General features: G+C 48.2%; 1 protein-coding gene across 1 annotated transcript; it reads right to left on the bottom strand.

The window, feature by feature from the left end:
• Positions 1-421: 421 nt before the first annotated feature.
• LOC130490577 (deleted in malignant brain tumors 1 protein-like) lies at positions 422-21,170 on the bottom strand. The gene is made up of 12 exons (XM_056864398.1): positions 20,807-21,170; positions 19,114-19,452; positions 16,987-17,292; positions 14,936-15,277; positions 12,164-12,469; positions 11,707-11,721; positions 9,838-10,152; positions 7,765-8,079; positions 5,016-5,348; positions 3,781-3,999; positions 2,057-2,188; positions 422-573 (listed from the first exon to the last, which is right to left on the bottom strand). Exons 1-12 carry the CDS (start codon positions 21,168-21,170, stop codon positions 422-424), a joined length of 3,138 nt encoding a protein of 1,045 aa, XP_056720376.1.
• Between the last annotated feature and the right edge of the window lie 204 nt (positions 21,171-21,374).

Genomic DNA, 21,374 nt, shown 5'->3' with positions numbered 1-21,374 from the left:
GAGTTGGGATTGTTACCATCTTTTCCCCACTGGGGATTTATTCTGAGCCCACTTATGTATAAAAGCTTATCAGGTGATCTTAGTGCAGTTGCTGTTTTTCAGTCTAATGAGCAGGACGTATTCATGCGAGGATCAACAGCGTGGAGGGGGGGTGGGATTCTGTATGCTGCCCTGAGTCCTGCAGCAGAAGGGCCATACCAAAAGGGACGAGATGCATCTTTCCAAAGGCTTGTCTTCTATCCCCATTGAACGGTTCTCATTTCTTTTGTTTGCTCCCAGGAACTGGGGCGTCTGCGTATTCCCAGCGTAAGAGCTGGGAACGTGCGCATTGGCTCCCGCTTAGAGTGGACGCAGAGGGACCTCTCACCTCTTTTTCTCACCTGCATACGAGTCCCCTCCCCTTTGCCCCTCTCCCAGTCTCTCAGTTAATGGGGTCTGGGGGAGACCCAGCGGTGCCTTTCACCAGGCAGACGGTGTCCGAGTCCATCTCGTGCGCTGCTCCTTCCTGGCCGTATGTGTCTGGAGTGCCGTTTACCATATCTGATTGAAAGGTGATGTCTTTCGTAAATGCATCTGCAAGGAGAAGAGAGTTTTGAGCTCAAGACTCCACAGTCTAGGGCAGTGGTTCCCAAAGTGGGCAGTACCACCCTCAGGGAGAGCGGTGAGATTATCTAGGGGAGCACTAAGAAGCAAGGGGCAGCAGGGGGGTTCTAGAGGTGGGCCCCTTCAATTGTGTTGTTGGATAGGGTAGGGGTGCTGAGGTTGAGTTTGTGGAACCAAGGGGGCAGTGGCCCAAAATGTCTGAGAACCACTGAACTAGGGTAAACTCATCTCCATGTGGGGCCTTCCTACTGGCTCTTGTTTTTCAGGTTACTTTATATCTCATAGCATCCTATTTAAAGATCCTAGAATCATAGAGTTGGAAGAGACCTCCAGGGTCATCTAGTCCAAAGCCCCTGTACAATGCAGGAAATTCACAACTACCTTCCCCCCCCCCCCACACACACACACACCCTGTGACCCCTACTCCATGGCCAGAAGATGGCACAAACAACCCTTCCAGGATCCCTGGCCAATCTGGCTTGGAGGAAAATAGCATTTCCCTGGGCATGTAAGAAAGGGCCACAAGAGCCAAACACTAGCGCAACCCTTCCTGCCCTCCCTTTCGTGATCTGCCTAAGTTCACAGAATCAGCATTGCTGACTGATGGCCATCTACCCTCTGCTTAAACACCTCCAAAAAAGGAGAGCCCACCACCTCCCCAGGAAGCCTGTTACACTGAGGAGCTGCTCTCACTGCTCAGCCAGCGTGGTGTAGTTGTTAAGAGTGGTGGTTTGGAGCAGTGGACTGATCTGGAGAACCGGGCTTGATTCCCTACTCCTGCACACGGGCGGCGGAGGCTAATCTGGTGAGCTGGATTTGTTTCCCCACTCCTATACCCAAAACCAGCTGCGTGACCTTGGGCTAGTCACAGCTCTCTTAGAGCTCTCTCAGCCCCACCTACCTCATAGGGGGTCTGTTGTGGGGAGGGGAAGGGAAGGTGCTTGTAAGCCGGTTTGATTCTTCCTTAAGTGGCAGAGAAAGTCAGCATATAAAAACCAGCTCTTCTTCTTCCTAATGTTCAGCCAAAAACTCTTTTGATTCATCCATGCAAACATATTCTGCATGTGACGAATCTACAGACAGTAGGTTTTTACTTTTTAATAAAATGTCGCTAATAACCATTTACAAGCAAAACTGGCCATTAACTTAAGCTGACTAAATTTTGACGGGCTGTTGTTGCCGTAGACCTACCGGGCATGCATTGGCAGAAATAACTTCTCCAAATGCTTGGCTGGCACAGGCAAGATGTGGCATATACTGTCAAACTCAATTGTCGAACTCAATTGTCACGAGGGCTGGATGTGACATAAATGTCACTTGGTCGGCCGGGCAATGCCTTGCCGGCCCAGATTGAGAATGGGGGGTGGTGGCTGGCTCGCAGGCCAGATAAAAGCTCTCAAGGGGCCGTGATGTTTGACACCCCTGTGCTTGAAAAGCGGCATGCGCTCCTTACTTTGTGTATGAGCGAAGAGATCCGCCCATAAGGGTTTCCCGCTCCTCCGTTTCCGCAGGTACAGCAAGGTCCCACCGAGGAGAAGGGCAGCAGCTGCCAACACCAGAATCACTGTCACAGCGACAGAAGACCCTGTGGGGCAGGAGGAGAAGAAAACATTGTGACTTAAGGCGCGAGGCAGCTCTCCCATCATATTCTGGCAGCTCCTTTTTATTGCTATGTTTAGGAAACAATGGGACAGCCAAATGAGCAGAGATCAGGCTTTAGGGCGGGTGGATTTCATTAGACATCCATCTCTTCTTACTCTGAGGAGTGGGAGAAGCAGACCAACAGCCCGGTCAAGTTTACATTGGCACTTCTCTCCCCCCCCCCAACCCATTTCACCTGGTCTTCCGAAGTGCCCCCACCCCTTGGCCATGTCTCCGTTCTCGTTGTTTCCTTGTCCTCTCACTTGATCACCAATGAACAGTTGTTAAGCTCTGGGTCAATAACTCCAATGGGGTAGCCAAACAAAAACTCATAACTTGAATAAACAGTGGTGTAGTGGTTAAGAGCGGTGGTTTGGAGCGATGGAGTCTGATCTGGAGAACCGGGTTCGATTCCCCACTCCTCCTCATGAGCAGCAGAGGCTAATCTGGTGAACTGGATTTGTTTCCCCCACTCTTACACACAAAGCCAGCTGGGTGACCTTGGGCTAGTCACACCCTCTCAGCCTCACCTACCTCACAGGGTGTCTGTTGTGGGGAGGGGAAGGTGATTGTAAGCCGGTTTGAGTCTCCCTTAAGTGGTAGAGAAAGTTAGCATGTAAAAACCAACTCTTCTTCTCCCCACCCTTCCCCATTTCAGCTGGTCTTCCAAACTGCCACCACCCCTTGGCCATGTTTCCGTTCTTGCTATGTTTCCGTGTCCTCTCACTTGATTGCCAACACACAGCTGTTAAGCTCTGGGCTAGCTCCCCCAATAACTCCAGTGGGGTAGCCAAACAAAACTCATAACTAGAATAAACATCAGTCTTTAAGGCTGCCAACCACCAGGTGGTGGCTGGAGATCTCCCACTATTGCAACTGATATCCGGCTGATAGAAACCAGTTCATCTGGAGAAAATGGCCGGTTTGGCAATTAGATTCTATGGCATTGAAGTCCCTCCCTTCCCTAAATCCCACCTTCCTCAGGCTCCGCCCCCAAAATCTCCTGCTGGTGGCGAAGAGGGACCTGGCAACCCTAACTGTAAATAGCCTCTCTGTCTCCAAGACAATCCTGCAGGTATCTCTGGAATGTCAGTCCATATTTCACTCCGTGGTAGAACCAGGCTGAGCCTGGCTTTGAAAATGGAGAACAAGTTCTGGGTATGAGACATCCTGAACGTTACAATAACTTTTTACTTTACTCTTTATAGTAATCCATGCTGTCGAGATGAGAGGTGTCCACCGCTGATTACAGCAAGACTCTTTCCAAATAGTTTGTGCACATTCTTTTCCCGTCTCCAAACCCCACCCGCCCCCAAAATCTCCAGGTATTTCCCAGCCCAAAGCTGGCAACCCTAGTTGCAGTGGACTTTGGTTTCGTTTTGCTTCCCAACCCATACCTTGTCAGTAAGATGAGCTGAATCGTAGAAGTACCTGTCTTTCCCGAGCACACTGCTCCTGCATATACTCCACAGAGGCACTTATGGCGACCTGCACTTTTCGCCTGGCACTGATGGAGGGACGACTCTTGTCCAGTACATTTCACCTCGTTCAGCAATGCTGGGCCAAGAGCGACACCATATTGGTTGCCCACCGGTGCAGACACGGCTGCCCCACAGCCCAGTTGCCGGCAGACCACCGTGGCCTCCGTAAGACTCCAGTCGGTTTCACCGATGGAGGCCCAAGAGCCATTATGTTTTATCTCCACCCGCCCGGCACAGGAATTGGGTCCGTTGGCCAATCGCACCTGGAAAAGACCTGGAAAGCAAAGGGAGAGGGTCACATGATGTTCCCAGATCCCCCCTTAACCATATTGACAATTCAAGCAGGAAGTCTCCAATCAGTTGATGCTGGACCTTTCATTAGTAGAGGTAAAGGTCCCCTGTGCAAGCACCAGGTCATTCCTGACCCATGGGGTTCTGACGTTTACTAGGCAGACTTTGTTTACAGGGTGGTTTGCCAGTGCCTTCCCCAGTCATCTTCCCTTTACCCCCAGCAAGCTAGGTACTCATTTGACCAACCTCAGAAGGATGGAAGGCTGAGTCAACCTTGAGCCGGCTACCTGAAACCGACTTCCGCTGGGATCGAACTCAGGTCTTGAGTAGAGCTTGGACTGCAGTACTGCAGCATACCACTCTGCACCACGGGGCTCCTCATTAGTAGTACATCATGAAACAAACACCATTTAAGTGGGCATTTTTTGTGTGTGCTGTCAAGTCAAAGCTGACTCGTGACCCTGCAGGATTTTCAAGGCAAGAGACATTCAGAGGTGGTTTGCTATTGCTTGCCTCTGCATCACAACCCTGGTGTTACGTGGAGGTCGCCCATCCACATACTAACCAGGGCTGACCCTGTTTAGCATCTGAGATCGGACGAGATCAATCTAGCTTGGGGCTATTCAGGTCAGGGCCAGGTGGGCATAATCATCCTAAAAAATGACATGATGCTTTTCAAAGCGCTTTATATAAATTATCTCAGGCACAGGAACCTGGTGGTGGCCTGGGTAAGTCCTCTAACTTGAAGATCCAGCACCGAACTGCTGGTTTACAATTTCATGCAGATTTACACCATTATTCTCATTTTGTTCTGTTTTGAATCTCAGTCTAGATCCTAGTCCAGCACTTTAACAATTACACCTCGCTGACTCTACAGGCGTTTCTGCTCTTCTCCTTAAAGTTGCAAATGCCCTGTAGTGCTTTCCATTTCTTTAAAAAAAAAAAAAACTTCATTATAGACTGTGCATAATGTGCAAATTTCACGTGGCAGAAAGTTACCTGAGCATATGACACTCGCATCCTCGGCATGGTTACAATTGTGCTCTCCCATGGCCTGTCCTTTGCAGTCTTTGAGAGACTCTTCAGATCCTGTGCAGTTCACGTCATCCAGCCAGATGGGACCAGACCCTTCCCCAAAGTGCGACATGTGCGGGGCTTCCAACGCGAAGCCACAGCCCAGCTGCGTGCATACAACACCGGCATCCTCCATGTCCCATCTATCGTCGCATACTGTCCCCCAGTGCTGCTGGTACAAGACCTCAACTCTTCCAGCGCAAGCGTCCGGAGGACCATTCATCAGTCTTATGTCACCCACGTTTATGTAGGATGATTCTACAAAGAGTCCAGTATGAGAATTATTTGGTGAATTCTGTAGCTGAAGGCATTCCTATCCATTGTGGTTATGGGCATGGGGGAAGGAGAGCTGTGTCTGGCTAAGAACTTATCTGCAGTAGCTGCTATGTTGAGAACAGATGCAAGAAGAAAATGTCAACCTCTCTCATGACTTGGAGAGCAACCTGAATCAGGGAGCGGGGAAATCATACTGAAGAAGAAGAGTTGGTTTTTTTACCCCGCTTTTCTCTCTACCTTTAAGGAGTCTTAAAGTGGCTTACAACTGCCTTCCCTTCCCCTCCCCACAACAGACACCTTGTGAGGTAGGTGGGCCTGGGAGTTCTGCGAGAACTGGCCCAAGGGCACCCATCTAGCTTCATGTGGATGAATGGAGAAACAATCCCAGTTCACCAGATTAGAGTCCTCTGCTCATGTAGAAGAGTGGGGAATCAAATTCGGTCCTCCAGATTAGATTTCACCACTCTTAACCACTACACTATGCTGCAAAGTACTAATGGCGGAAGGTAATATCCAAAGTGCTCTCTGTTGATGTAGCAAGCTCTGCTCTTGGGCAGATTCATTACTAGTAGAATTGTTTAGGAAGGCTCATTGAAGGTGAAGTGACAAGATAAAAGACAAATGTTGGTGTAGCTATCTGTCCTTTCAATGCCAATTGGAAAGAAGCAACACAGACAAGTTAAAAATGTACAACATTGCATCCTGATGTTATATGCTTCATTGACAGGAATGCCTCCTCCCCTATTTTTAACACCTGTTGTCTTTTTACGTCATCCCATTTACAACTCTATACATGGTTTGGCTGGGTAGCTGGTGGAAATCATAATATTTTAGATTGCATCACCTGAAATGAAAGGGGTATCTCCAAGCAAATAAATTGGCAGGTTGGATTCCTGTAGGCCTTATCCAAACAGGATGCTTACTTAGCTGAGGCACAGTCGTCTAGTTTATCTTTAGGGCTGAACAAACCCTGAAGACCAGGTGGAAGACTGCAGTGTTGCCGTATATTCAAGTTGTCCAGTTTCCATGCATGCTACCTGATCCCTGCCTGGGCCATTAAGCTGACTAGATTCCCAACTTTTATTAAAAACAATCAAACAATATATATTTAGCTCTTGTGGATCCAGATGCAGGAGTCAACGTGTGCTGGCAGTCTTCGGCCTTTTATGCACGAGTTGTTTCCGTTGAATATGCTGCTCTCTTGATGCATTGTATTTGCAGTCGAATTCTCAGATCACTCTGCACAGGGGTCTGAAATTGACCGGTACTCGCTATGAAACTGATCAAATATGCAGCCTCATAGTATTCCAGCTTGGAGGTGAGGGGTTGGATGAGGGGGAAAGACAAGTGGGAGGGAGACGTGAGAATGAGCATGGGGAGAAAACCCCAAGTTGACAAGTATGCCCAGAACCAGCTTTCGATTTGGGCTCAAGACAGACCTTAAACTCAGAGTAAAACAGCATCTACAAAACGCAGGGAAAACACAAGGGGAGAGCAAGGCGACTTTGAAAGGTCGGGAAATACATGCATAACGAAAACAAAGCCACAAAGCTTGATGGCGATGAAAACAACCCGTGCATAACAGGCCTTCTACTCAGTTGTGTAGTGAGAAACAAGCCAGCTTCCACTTGCCTTTGTTTCAGTCAATGTGAGAAGTCAGCATCTACAAGAGACATGTTTACTACATTGTTTCTCGGTGGGAAGAAAGCATGAGCAAAGCCAGGCACGAGCAGTCAGGTAAAATAATAATTCCTGCATTCCTTCCCCAACTTTTTGTGGTACTTGCCAGTATCAGACACCTAGGTGTTGGTAAACAGTACAATAATGGAGAGGCTTCATTGGCATAGTTAGCAAGCAGTTGCGTAATACGCAAATTTGGTTGCCTAGAAGCGGGATACTGGCCTATGTTAAGTCTCGTTAGACAGCATATCTGCTTGACTGCACAATCCATCTAGGTGTTCCATGTTCTTAGCTCTAGACTTTGCCATGCCTCTGAACCTGGAGGCTGAGAAAGCATTTGGATGCAAGGCAGGTGTGTGTTTGTGTAGGGGGGACCTTTGCACTTCCTGCTCCCCTGTGTCGCGAAGAAGAAGAGGAGTTGGTTTTTATATGCTGACTTTCCCACTTAAGGAAGAATCAAACCGGCTTACAGTCGCCTTCCCCTCCCCACAACAGACACCCTGTGAGGTAGGGAGGGCTGAGACAGCTCTGGCTTCATGTGGAGGAGTGGGGAACCCAACCCAGTTCACCAGATTAGCCTCCGCTGCTCATGCAGAGGAGTGGGGAATCCAACCTGGTTCTCCAGATTAAAGTCCACCACCCTTGACCACTATTTTCCGGTCCTCTCCCCCCGCCCAAACTCCATTTTGAAAAAATGCCATTGCCCGTCGCTCATTACCTGAACAAATAACTGCTGCGTCTTGTTCATGATTACAGTTATTGTTCCCTTGGGTATTTGCACTGCATTCTGCAATGGCATTTTCCGTGCCTTTGCAGTTGATGTCATCCATCCAGATGGAACCGGATCCTCTCCCAAAATGAGCTCCTTGGAGGGCTGATACAACCTTTCCGCAGCCCAGCTGCTGGCATACGACTCCAGCATCATTTATGTCCCAGGTACGGTCACAGACAGTTCCCCACTGCTCGCTGTGGGGTGGACGAATCTCAACTCTTCCGCTGCAGCGGCTTGAGCCGTTGACCAGTCTCAGATCATCTGAGAATGAAGCAGTGAAAAGATTAATCTCATAGAGAACGCATCCAGATGGCTCTCGACATTTCAGGGATTCGCCATTCCACTATTCAAAGGCAGAATGATTCAAAACAACCGGTCTGCCGCTAATCCCCAAAGCCGGCAGAGATCTCCCTGGGGTGAACCTGTGATGTTCCTCAGATTATGGGGTACACACGTAACAGATTACAGGTGGGGCTTTTGATCTTGGGCTCTCACTGTATTTTATTTCTTTATTAAAACATTTATATCCCACCTTTCCTGTGGATTCAAGGCAGCTTACAATAATAGTCAATCAATCAACTTTTATTTCGATACAATATCAGCTCTGAATAAAAAACAAAGTTAGGTTAAATTAATAAAAATAATAATAAAAGTTCTGGAAGGGATGATTTGAAGAAGAGGAGGAAAGATCTTCTATGTACAATAATAGTTAAAACATGCCCAGCTAAAACCAAAGATAACACCCCGAGCCCCAAATCTCTCCCCTGTCCCTAGGGTTTCCAGCTCCAGGTTGGGAAATACCTGGTGATTTGGGGGTGGAGCCTGAGGAGGGCGGGGTTTGGAGAAGGGAGGGACTTCAATGCCATAGAGTCCAATGGCCAAAGTGACCATTTTCTTCAGGTGAACTGATCTCTATCGGCTGGAGATCAGTTGTAACGGCGGGAGCTCTCCAGCTGCCACCTGGAGGTTGGCAGCCCTACCTGTGTCCCCCCCTTAAAAGATGCCTGCTATTCAAACCCTCAAAAGCTCTAGCAGACAAGCAGGACTTGCAGCACCTCCTGAAGTTCTCCAAGGAGTGGGCCTGTCTCACCTCTTCAAGGAGCCCATTCTAAAGAGCCGGAGCCATGATGGCAAAGGCTGGGGCTCAAAGTCAGATGGGCCACCCTAAATGGTGAGACAGCCAACAGACGGCTGCCTGATGACCATAGTTGGCACACAGGGACATATGGAAGGAGACGGTCCTTCAAACACGGAGGACAGACTGCACCATTGCTCGATCGACATGACCACCCGTGTCCTCTTTACGTGCTGTGTCCACTTGCAGTTTTGCTGAGTGGAGGCATAAAAAGTAAAGCCTGGCTAATGAGTGGGGTTGCCAGGTCCCCCCTCTCCTGCGGAAGGTTTTTGGGGCAGAGCTGGGTCGGGGATCATGTGAGCTGCTGTGATCACGTCACTTCTGGTTTATACGCAGAAGTGCCACATCGCAACAGGCCTTTACCACTCAAACCCAGGGGTTTGAATGGTAAAAGGCCCGCTGCGATGCTTTAGGCTGATCCTGAATGGAGTAGGGGGTTGGACTAGATGGCCTGTATGGCCCCTTCCAACTCTGTGATATATGATTCTGTGATATAGAAAAAAGAAGAGTTGGTTTTTCATATGCCGACTTTTTCTACCACTTAAGGAAGAATCAAACCGGGTTACAATCACCTTCCCTTCCCCTCCCCACAACAGACACCCTGTGAGGTAGGTGGGGCTGAGAGAGTGTGACTAGCCCAAGGTCCCCCAGCTGGCTTCATGTGTGGAGTGGGGAAACCAATCCAGTTCACCAGATTAGCCTCCGTCGCTCATGTGGAGGAGTGGGGAATCGAACCCAGCTCTCCAGATTAGAGTCCGCCGCTCCAAACCACCGCTCTTAACCACTACACCACTCTGGCTCTGCTTAAATCAGGACTGACACACTTGCCTTTCTAGAGTATATATATATTTGTCATGCAGGACATCACATACAAATAGGCTTACCTGAACATATAACGCCAGCGTCTTCTCCGTGGCTGCAGTCGTTGCTTCCCAAAGGCCTCGCTCGGCATGCCGTCAGGGCAAGTTCTGTTCCGGTACATTCTAAGTCATCCATCCAGATGGGATCTGCTCCCCACCCAAACCGGGCTCCGCGCGGGGCAGCGACTGCAGTCCCGCAGTCCAGATTCCTGCATACAACTACGGCTTCATTAATGTCCCAGTTGTCGTCGCACACCGTTCCGTATTGACCCATATGAAACACTTCCACCCTTCCGGAGCACCGACTTGAACCATTGACCAGCCTCATCTCCGCCGGGTCTAAAACGGTAAAAGAGATGCGGTGGAAACGTCCCAAAATTGCCCTCTAGCTTCAGGACAATGATGGGTTGCTTGTAGCAAAATAGAGGGAATCGGAACATCCTGGCCCAGATTATCTTCAGACGCCTCCTCCACCACCACCACCCACCCCTGCCATGTGCACTGGAATCTATGGTCAGCTCTGATAGGTCAGGGAAGCTGTTCAGCTAGGATTGCCAACCTCCAGGTACTTAATACAAAAAATACAGCACAAGGCTCACAAAATGCTTGACCCACAATGCAAGAAATGTTTACTTATGGTGAACTAATAGTGAACACAAAGAACAAACCAACACAGTGCTGTACAACAACAAGTCTATAAGAACACACACAACTACTTGTCAAAGAGAATATATACAAAAACAGTCCAACCGTTGACTTCCAATATTAGAAATGGTGCGCCTGTGGAGCGGTCTGTGAACTATGACAAAGCTTCCGCAGAATATTGTTGTAATATTGTTCCAAACTGCAAAACGGTAACTTGAACAGCGTAAACGGCGTGACTTTTGTTTGTTTCTAACCTCCAGGTACTAGCTGGAGATCTCCTGCTTTTACATTCGATCTCCAGCCAATAGAGATCAGTTCCCCTGGAGAAAAGGGCCACTTTGGCAATTGGACTCTGTGGCATTGAAGTCCCTCCCCTCCCCAAACCCTGCCCTCCTCAGGCCCCACCCCAAAACCTCCCACTGGTGGCGAAGAGGGACCTGGCAACCCTATGTTCAGCCCCCTTTGTTTTGTCAGAACAAGGATATTTTCCGCCCTCCCTAACTGAGCTCACTGTCCATGCTGGCTTCTCTTGAGCAAACCTCTGCTTCCCTTGCAAATACTAGAGGTTTGTTTCTGAGATAATTTATGTCACGCTGGTACTATTCTCTTTATTAACTGCAAGTCGCACCAGCATCCGGGAGCTGGTTGCCTATTTTTAACCCCTTAGCTTTATTTTCAGATGAGTTATGCCTGCTGTACACAGCCATAGCCTCCAATGCAAAAATGTGGCCGGGGGTGGGGGCGGATTGTGCAGGCCAGGATGTTCTGATTCCTTTCACGTTAGGGCATTTTCATGAGAATTTCCTTTCGGTAGCAAAATTTTAAAATTGCAGCAGTACAGCTATTAACTTTGACATTATTCACACCATGCTTCAGATGGAATCACTACTCTCCAGGATCAGAGGAACACGCCGGTTATATTAGGTGCGGTGGAGCACAGGCAGGACAATGCTGCTGCAGTCGTCTTGTTTGTGGGCTTCCTAAAGGCAGCTGGTTGGCCATTGTGTGAACAGGCTGCTGGGCTTGATGGGCCTTGGTCTGATCCAGCAGGGCCTTTCTTATGTTCTTACTTCAGGTTGTAGAAGAGTTTATTCCCTTTTAAAGAAAAAACATCACTTCCCCACAATGGCCTTATGATGACATCAGGCAGCTGTATGAAGTAGAAAGAGTTGACATTGTCCCCAGACAGCTTCAAACCACAGATTTCCCTCACTACGGAGGAAGAAGATCAGTCCCCACTAGGCTTACCAGGTCCCTCCTGTCCTTCGGCAGGAGGTTTTTAGGGTGGAAATAAGATGGGATTGCGAGCGCACAGCTGCGCCGACGTGATTACGTCACTTCCGGTTTACAACTGGAAGTGCTGCATCGCAAGAGGCCTTTTCCACTCAATCTCCCCGACTGAGTGGAACAGGCCTCTTGCGATGCAGCACTTCCGGTTGTAAAACACATCACAAAGGGCCATTTACCACTCAAACTGGAAGTAAAGCGGAATTGACGTGTCGTCCCGGGCAGGTGTGCGTGCACACATTGCCCGCCGACCCTCAGCTGGTCAACGGGCAGCCAAGTGGATTGGTGGGGGTTTGCCTGCCGCCACCTGGCACTTGGCAACCCTAGTCCCCACACCTCAGAGACTAGATAAAAAGGTATTGTTTTTGGACAGACAAGGATCTATTTTTCTGGAAGTGAAGAACAAAATATGGATTACCTGCACACTCAACACCAGCATCTTCTCTGTGGTTGCAGTTATTAAGGCCCCAAGTGCTCGACGTGCATTCACTGAAAGAGGCTTCTGTTCCGACACAGTTGACGTCATCCTTCCAGATGGGCCCTGATCCCTGTCCAAAAAAGGCACGTGTAGGCGCTTTTAATGCAACACCACAGTTCAGCTCCCTGCAAATGACTTCAGCCTGCTTCATGCCCCAGCGGTCGTCACACACGGTCCCCCACTGCTGGCCATGGAATATCTCAACTCTCCCAGAGCAGCGACTTGAGCCATTCACCAGTCTGACTTCTAAAGGGAAGGAAAAAGGTGGAAGAGGTAGGAAAGAATACAATGTATCAGGAAAAGAAGTTACTGGCAAGAAGCGTGAATGTGTTGGTTCGGTGGTTAAGGAGACTAGATCGCTTCACTCAATGGTCTTTTATGCATGGCTGCTTCCCTCGCCATCACCTAGGGTTGCCAACCTCCAGGTACTAGCTGGAGATCTCCTGCTAATACAACTGATCTCCAGCCGATTGAGATCAGTTCACCCTGAAAAAATGGCCACTTTGGCAATTGGACTCTATAGCATTGAAGTTCCTCCCCTCCCCAAACCCCGCCCTCATCAGGCTCTGCCCCAAAAACCTCCCACCGGTTGGGAAGAGGAACCTGGCAACCCTACTGTCACCCCTTCTATGACTTTGGGTCTTTAGTTTGATTATGCATGTATTTTCTGACCTTCAGAGGTCGCCTTGCTCTCCCCTATATTTCCCCACGTTTTGCCCTTGTTTTTAGGGGCCTGATTTATTTCCAATTTGAAAAAGCAGGGAAATTCAGGGGGAGAGCGAGGTGACCTCTGATGGTCACAAACAGCGTGCGTAATCAAAACAAGGACCTGAAGCTGCCAGAGGGGTGACGGCGAGGGAAACAGCCCTGCATAAAAGACCAAAGGGTATATGTGTAGTCTTTCCCAAGAGCAGATGAGCAACCCTTTCCTTTTGGAATATTCTGCTGCCTTTTTGTGGATGAGCACTTTTCAGAATAGTGTGGTGATCTGAAAATAATGAGCCCAGCTCAAATGCAACAGTTGGGCTCTTTATTTTACGAACTGGTCATTTGCCTAAAAAACTTTCCAAAAACCTGAGAACACCATCCACTTAAAGCTGAAGAGAAGGGGGCAGATAAAGGTAGGTTAGCTGGTCGGTGGGAAGGACAGAAGGAAGCAGGGAAAAGGGGGGGGAGTTTGTTAGGGAAGGGAAAGAGGAAATGGTGGGAGAAAGAGATACAGAAGGAAGTGAGATGTTCCCCACAAGTCATTTTAGGTCCCTCACTTATGAGGCTTTCCCTCCTTTCCTCCTCCAGCACTAGGGTTGCCAACCTCCATGTGGTGGCTGGAGATCTTCCAGAATTGCAACTAGGGTTGCCAGTTCCAGGTTGGTAAATACCTGAAGATATTTGAGGCGGAGCCTGAGGAGGGCGGAGTTTGGGAAGGGGAGGACTTTAATGCCATAGAGTCCAATGGCCAAAGCGGCCACTTTCTCCAGGTGAACAGATCTCTATCGGCTGGAGGTCAGTTGTAATAGCAGGAGGTCTCCAGTTAGTACCTGGAGGTTGGCAACCCTAATTACAACTGATCTGTAGACTAAAGAGATTGGTTCCCCTGGACAAAATGGATGCTTTGAAGGGTAGACTCTATGGCATTATAACCTGCTGAAGTCCCTCCCCTCCCCAAACCCAGCCCTCCCAAGGATCCACCCCGATTCCACAAACCTGGTACATTTTTCAGGTTTGTAGAAAGATCAGTCCTGTTTGTTAATGGCGCCAATCTCTGGGTTTAAGTATCCATAGATCTTGCCCCGCTTAGAGTTAGATATATAGATGGTATCAGGGGAGCATTTTGTTACAGTGTTCTTTTCCAAAGGCCTCTATTGCTGGCCCCAAGGGGCTCAGTCTGGCTCCAGCAAAGACACACCTTTTATACACATCCACTGTTCTCATTTTCGCCAAGACACAAATTACTTTTTAAAGCTCTCCCTCCTCCAAAAAGTGTGAGGGCAATACAATATTTTGCATAACAGAGAACTTGGCCTGTCTGCTAAAGGTAAAGGTCCCCTGCGCAAGCACCGGGTCATTCCTGACCCATGGGGTGACGTCACATCCCGACGTTTACTAGGCAGACCGTGTTTACGGGGTGGTTGGCCATTGCCTCCCCCAGTCATCTTCCCTTTACCCCCAGCAAGCCGGGGACTCATTTTGCCAACCTCGGAAGGACGGAAGGCTGAGTCAACCTCGAGCCGGCTCCCTGAAACCGACTTCCGTCGGGATCGAACTCAGGTCGTGAGCAGAGCTTTTGACTGCAGTATTGCAGCTTACCACTCTGCACCACGGGGCTCTTGGCCTGTCTGCTGCACTCTTCTAAATGTGAGCAAGTCCTAGGTAAATAAAAATGAGCCACTGAGATACTTAAAGGCGGAATTCTATGAAGGTTTGTATTGCTTCGCACACCTGGGTAGAAGGGATCAAGGAAACGGCAACCCTAATTGGGGCTGTGGGACCTGCAGCACCTTAAACAGGACGTAAGCTGTGCCCACCGTATTTTTTGTTGCATTTCAGTCACTTAATGGTACACGGGAGATTGAGCTTCTTCTTGCAGCCATGGTTATCAGCCGCAGGTTTCTTGGGAAAGCTGCTGTTGACAAACAGCCACGGCCACTGGGCACTGTAACCAGTAACCAGCCGTCACAGTTCAGGGCCCTCTGGGACCTGCCCACCCATTACCTGAGCACACCACACCGGCATCTTCTGCATGGTTGCAGTTGTGTTCGCCCCAGCCTTTGAGCCGGCAGTCCCTGAGGGAAGCTTCGGTCCCTTTACATTTGACATCGTCCAGCCAGATGTGATCACTTCCCTCTCCAAAGTGAGCGCCACGTGGGGAGGACAGGGCTACTCCGCATTCGAGTTCCCTGCACACAACTTGGGCATTGAGCATGCTCCAGTCATCGTCACACACAGTCCCCCACTGCTGGTTGTGGAGTACCTCAACTCTGCCGGAGCACCGGTTTGAACCGTTCACCAGTCTGATCTCATTTGGGTCTGGAATGGTTAAAGGAATTGTTAGTTCTTTGTGCGTACCCACAGCTCCTCATTAGGGTTGCCAATCTCCAAGAACTAGCTGGCTGTCTACTGCTATTACAACTGATCTCCAGCCGATGGAGATCAGTTCCCCTGGAGAAAATGGCTGCTTTGACAGTTGGACTCTATGGCATTGAAGTCCCTCCCCTCCCCAAACCCCACCCTCCTCAGGCCAAAGGTAAGGCAGAGCATCTCGCTAGTGTAAAAGCTCTCCTTTGCTTGTTCAGCTCTATGAATGATAGATACTCTGCTGGCGCTTGAATATATTTATTTCTGACTGTAATGCCCAGATATAAGGGCTGGTATAAAATACCATGTACTCACATGCACACACATGGAAGCTTTGGGGAAGTTGGCATCCAGAAGCCTTTGAGCCAAGAAATCATACACTGCTTGGTACTGCCTCTCACCAGTAGAGAAAGCTGTCTCTGAATTACCTTTATCCTCAGGAATGTGGTTTCTAGTTACTAGCTCAAAAGATCAAGCACTCACTTAGTGACGCCTTCGGGCAATATCTATAGGCTATGCTAATTTAGCGTGGAGTAGACACCTAATGTGTATTGGTGGTTTTCTGTATCAATCTGCTTGTCAGCAGCTATGGGCCTGCCCCATTCGAATGCATAAATGATACAGAGTTGTCCTCTGGTGAGTAACCCTGCATCTTATCTGTGGTTATTTCACCCTAGGTCTGTGTTTAGCTAAATAAAGAACTGTTGCTTTTAACTTAACCTCCTCTTTGTTGTCTATCATTGGACTCTATAAGACAACCAGGCACTTCATGACAGGAGCCAAAAAAGCTGGAGAATCCGTAAGCTCCTTCTGACGTTCCATAGCCCGCATCAAATATATTATTTTCTGAGGAGGAAATACCTAATCTTTTCCCCTTGGCAGTCGACGTCGTTTTTTTTTACCCCATAGTCCAAATTCACTGCCTTGAACTGCAATTCTTTGCGAGTCAAACTCTTCTAAGCAGGAAACTCAGAAGGAGAAGGCTCGGATAAAAAGGGAGTTAAAACAACATAAGATACAAACAAGTTCCTGGAGGTCAGTAGCAGCGCGGCTGGAGCCTCCCCCACCCTAGCCAGAAGTCCCCCCCTTGGCAGTCAAGCTAAAGAGACATACATTTGACCTCGATCTCGGGTCCCTTGAAAACCTGGCCCAACAATAATTTAATCCTGCCCCAGGATGTGGTGATGGCTGCCAACTTGGAAGGCTTTAAGAGGGGAGTAGACATATTCATGGAGGAAAGGGGTATTCATGGCTATTAGTTAAAATGGATACTAGTCATGCTACGTACCTATTCTCTCTAGTATCAGAGGAGCATGCCTATTATATTGGGTGCTGTGGAACACAGGCAGGATAATGTTTCTGCAGTCGTCTTGTTTGTGGGCTTCCTAGAGGCACCTGGTTGGCCACTGTGTGAACAGGCGGCTGGACTTGACGGGCCTTGGTCTGATCCAGCAGGGTCTTTCTTATGTCCTTATGATGCATACCTATTCTCTCCAGGATCAGATGAGCATGCCTATTATATTGGGTGCATTGGAACACAGGCAGGACAATGCTGCCGCTTTGCGGGCTTCCTAGAGGCAACTGGTTGGCCACTGTGTGAACAGACTGCTGGACTTGATGGGCCTTGGTCTGATCCAGCAGGGCTTTTCTTATGTTCTTATGTTCTTAATCCTGTCATACCAAATTACCTGAGCATTCCACACTCGCATCCCTTCTGTGGTCGCAGCTGTGCTCTCCCCAGGGTCTTTTGGGGCAATCTCGGAGGGATTTTTCTTTTCCCGTGCAGTTGACTTTGTCCAGCCAGATGGTGCCGGATCCTTGGCTGTAGCGGGCTCCCCCTACTGCCGACAAGGCGTTTCCACACTCCAGCTCCCGGCACACCACCTGGGCATCGTTGAGATCCCAGCCATTGTCGCAAACGGTGCCCCACTGCTCATTGTGGTAAACTTCAACCCGCCCTGAACAGCGATTTGAGCCACTCGCTAAGCGGACATCTGATGAGACGGAAGGAGTTAAACACAGAGTACGCGTGAATTAAAACTGGAAGCGCTTATACAAAAATAAAATAATATTTAAAAAAAAATAGAATAGCAATGACAGATAAATTTAATGGCTATATGATATAACTCGATACAGAATGGTAATAGAGATTATAAACCAAGTGAAGATCAAATGAATAGATAGAAATGACTAATATTATTGGTACAAGTTTAAGAGTAAGTACCGTGGACTGCCAAAAAATACAAATCAGTGGGTTTTAGATCAAATCAAGCCTGAACTGACCCTAGAAGCGAAAACGACTAAACTGAGGCTGTCGTATTTTGGTCACATTATGAGAAGACAAGAGTCACTGGAAAAGACAGTCATGCTAGGAAAAGTTGAGGGCAGCAGGAAAAGAGGAAGACCCAACAAGAGACGGATAGACTCAATAAAGGAAGCCACAGCCCTCAATTTGCAAGACCTGAGCAAGGCTGTCAAAGATAGAACATTTTGGAGGACATTGATCCATCAGGTCGCCATGAGCCGGAGGCGACTTGATGGCACTTAACACACACACAGTGTATTGATAGGGTTAGGGTTAGTCATTCGGTTTTCTTCTAATTTTGGAAGCTTGAATCAACAAATTTAAAACGAATCCCCTGGAAGTTAGGTTATATTGTCTGTGTGGGAAATGACTGAGTTTGTTACATGTGGTTTTGTCCTTTTTGAAATTTCAATTAAAAATTATATTTAAAAAAAGCAACTAGAAGGAACTTCACATATGGAATCAACCTAGAAGGAGTTGCCCTGAGCATCCTATTGTGAGTAGGGAATTATGAATTCATGAACTCACCTGGGGCAGGGGCCAGTCACAGATATATATCAAAGCCATTTTACTTTGTGGAGAGAAATCTTGAACAGTCATGGACCAAAATGAGTACAAGGCCATTTTTGCTTTTCATTATCCTTATATCTAATAGCCAAGGTCTGTTCCCTTTGAGTACCACAGGATCTACAAAACATAGGGTTGCCAAACTCCAGGTGGTGGCTGGAGATTTCCCTCTATTACAACTGATCCCCAGCTAATAGAGATCAGTTCACCTGGAGAAAAGGGCTGCTTTGGCAATTGGACTCCCAAGTCCTCCTCAGGCTCTGCCCCCAAATCTCCAGGTATTTCCCAACCCAGAGTAGGCAACCCTAGCAAAACAGGGCCAGCCACAGCTATAATTTAGATTTCTGAAAACCCAGGGGACCCCCAAGTTTGCAGGGGGGGGGATCTTCCAAAAAAATAAAATAAAAATGAGTTAGGATCACTCCAGTCACTCTTCATGGGTATTTTATTATTTATTGGATTTCTGCATCCAGTTATAAGTGCTTGCTGGGATAGTACTAACCGCATCTTGTTATCAGGAACATTTCAAAAGCAGCAGATGATATCAGGAAGGACTATTGTGGTAGAGGAAGTTTGTATTCATTTATGCCAAAAACGAAGACTCCTGCAACATACTGAATTTGGTAACTACCCAAGCTATTGGTGATACTGGATCCAGGGGAAATTATTTAAATATTGTTTAGTGTAGGATACCTTAAGAATTCCTCTGTGAGTACCAATTCCCCATCAAGCTTTTGGGGAGTGAGGTAGGGTACAAATCTAAAACTATGTATACTATATGCCCAATGCCTCTTTAAGTTACTCTTTTGTTGGCAAGCTCAGGGCTTAGCTCATTATCGTGTTTGGGACTCGGAAGGAATTGTTTCTCAGGTCATATGGGCTGAAGTCTCATAGGTTGCGTGTGTGCCCACAGCAGAATTAAACTGCTTTAGCCGTGGTTCACTTTCTCCAAGATGAAAGAAGATACCTGCACATACAACACCGACATCTTCGGTGTGGGTACAGTCATGTGCCCCCCACTCTTTTGCGGGGCATTTGCTGATGGCGTTCTCCTTCCCCGTGCAATTGATTCCATCCAGCCAGATGGGACCAGATCCTTCTCCAAAACGGGAACCTCGTGGAGCAGAGAAAGCGGCTCCACACCCAAGGTAGCGACACACAACTTCCGCGTCATCGAGATCCCAGTCGTTATCACAGATGGTTCCCCAGAGCTCTTCATGGAATATCTCGACTCTCCCAGAACATTTATGATCGCCCCGCACTAGCCTGATTTCCAGTGGTTCTGGGAAGGAGAAAGGCATGGACAAGCAGTGAACACTCATGGAACCATCTGATTGAGTACACATTTTTCTCCATTGCGTCTGTGCTCTGATACTTGCATACTGTGTTCTTGGTTGTGAAGGGGAGGCTCCGATGTACAGGAATTTGAGCAGTAAGGCCGCAGAGATCAGTTCACCTGGAGAAAATGGCCACTTTGGAAGGTGGACTCTATGGCATTATACTCCATTGAAGTCTCTCCCCTCCCTAGGGCTGTCAACCCCCAGGTACTAGCTGGAGATCTCCTGCTATTACAACTGATCTCCAGCCGATAGAGATCCGTTCACCTGGAGAAAATGGCCACTTTGGCAATTGGGCTCTATGGCATTGAAGTCCCTCCCCTCTCCAAACCATGCCCGCTTCAGACTCCGCCCCCAAAACCTCCCGCCGGCTGCGAAGAGGGACCTGGCAACCCTACTGGCAACCCTCCCCCTCCCCAAACCCTGCCCTCCTCAGGCTCTGCCCCCAAAATCTCCAAGTATTTCCCAACCCCGGAGCTGGCAACCCTAATGGTCAAAGAGCCCTTCTTCCTTTTTCATCAGCAGAAAACCTGGTTGAATCCAACCCAGGACACATATCCCCTTTTCATCCCAGAGCAGCAGCTGTCCTGTGAGTGGATTCTGAGGGAGGTACGGGGACCCCAAGGGTCCTACTGGTAGGATCCCGTCCTAGGGCAACGGTTGCTAACTTACCCAACCTTTCTTTTCCTACACCTCTTGCATTTTCCACCTCTCTGATTCTGGCAGGGGTAAAGAGTAGACACTTACAGTGCAATCCCAAACAGAGTTACACCCTTCTAAGTTCATTAAGATTGCATTGTTGAAGGAGCAAACTCTCCAAGCTTAAATTGTTGGTTCGACAAAGTAAGAGAGATCTATGTGTTGATTAAATTAACTTACTATCAAAATAACAAGAACATAGAGGATTTGGATAGAATATGGAATCCCACTATATCCAGGATTGAGAACACGCTTAAAAGTTTAGATTCTGTTGGTGGTGGTTCATAAAGAGAGTGATTATTTAGAAAGTTATAGGTTTTATAGGTTTCATAAGTGCTGGTCAATGTTTGTTTGTTAAGAAGTTTTTTTAAATGTTGTATTATTGAAAATTTTAATTAATTTAATTTTAAAAAAAGATTGCACTGTTGGTTGAGTAAGCGGTAGGCCAAGAAGCATTCCTCGGAGAAGCCTAGAGGCTGCCAACTGCTGACCGTTACTTAGTCCTGGCGACTATCCAAACCTGAAATGAGCAGATGTATCTTTAGAGCCAGGGGATGATTTTATAGATCCTTTTCATTTTTGTGGTTCTTTGGCAATTACCTGCACACTCTACACCAGCATGCATGCTGTGATCGCAACTGTGTTCTGCCAAGGCCTTTGCTGGGCATTTGCGTAGACTCTCTTCTTCTCCTGTGCAGTTGAGTCCGTCCATCCAAGTGGGACCGGAGCCTCGTCCAAACTTATCTCCAATCGGCGCTGTTAGAGCTTTCCCGCAGCCCATTTCCCGGCACACGACACGGGCGTTGTTTAAGTTCCAGCCATTCCCACACACTGTGCCCCACTGTTGGTTATGGAGGATTTCAACTCGACCAGCGCACTGAGTTGAACTACCAGCCAGCCTCAGCTCTGAGAAGGGAAACAGAATAATACCGGTGCTGTTGCTGTGACCACAGAAGGCCTTCATAGCTAGGGTTGCCAGCCTCCAGGTAATAGCAGAAGATCTCCTGCCATCACAACTGATCTCCAGCCGATAGAGGTCAGTTCACCTGGAGAAAATGGCTACTTTGGCAATTGGACTCTAAGGCATTGAAGTCCCTCCCCTCCCCAAACCCTGCCTTCCTCAGACCTCACCCCCAAAATCTCCCACCAGTGGCAAAGAGGGACCTGG

This window comes from Euleptes europaea, chromosome 18, assembly GCF_029931775.1.
Source record: "Euleptes europaea isolate rEulEur1 chromosome 18, rEulEur1.hap1, whole genome shotgun sequence".
NCBI classification, from domain to species: domain Eukaryota; kingdom Metazoa; phylum Chordata; class Lepidosauria; order Squamata; family Sphaerodactylidae; genus Euleptes; species Euleptes europaea.
Note: the sequence above shows the minus strand (reverse complement) of the source record. Positions and strands in the feature narration are given on the sequence as shown.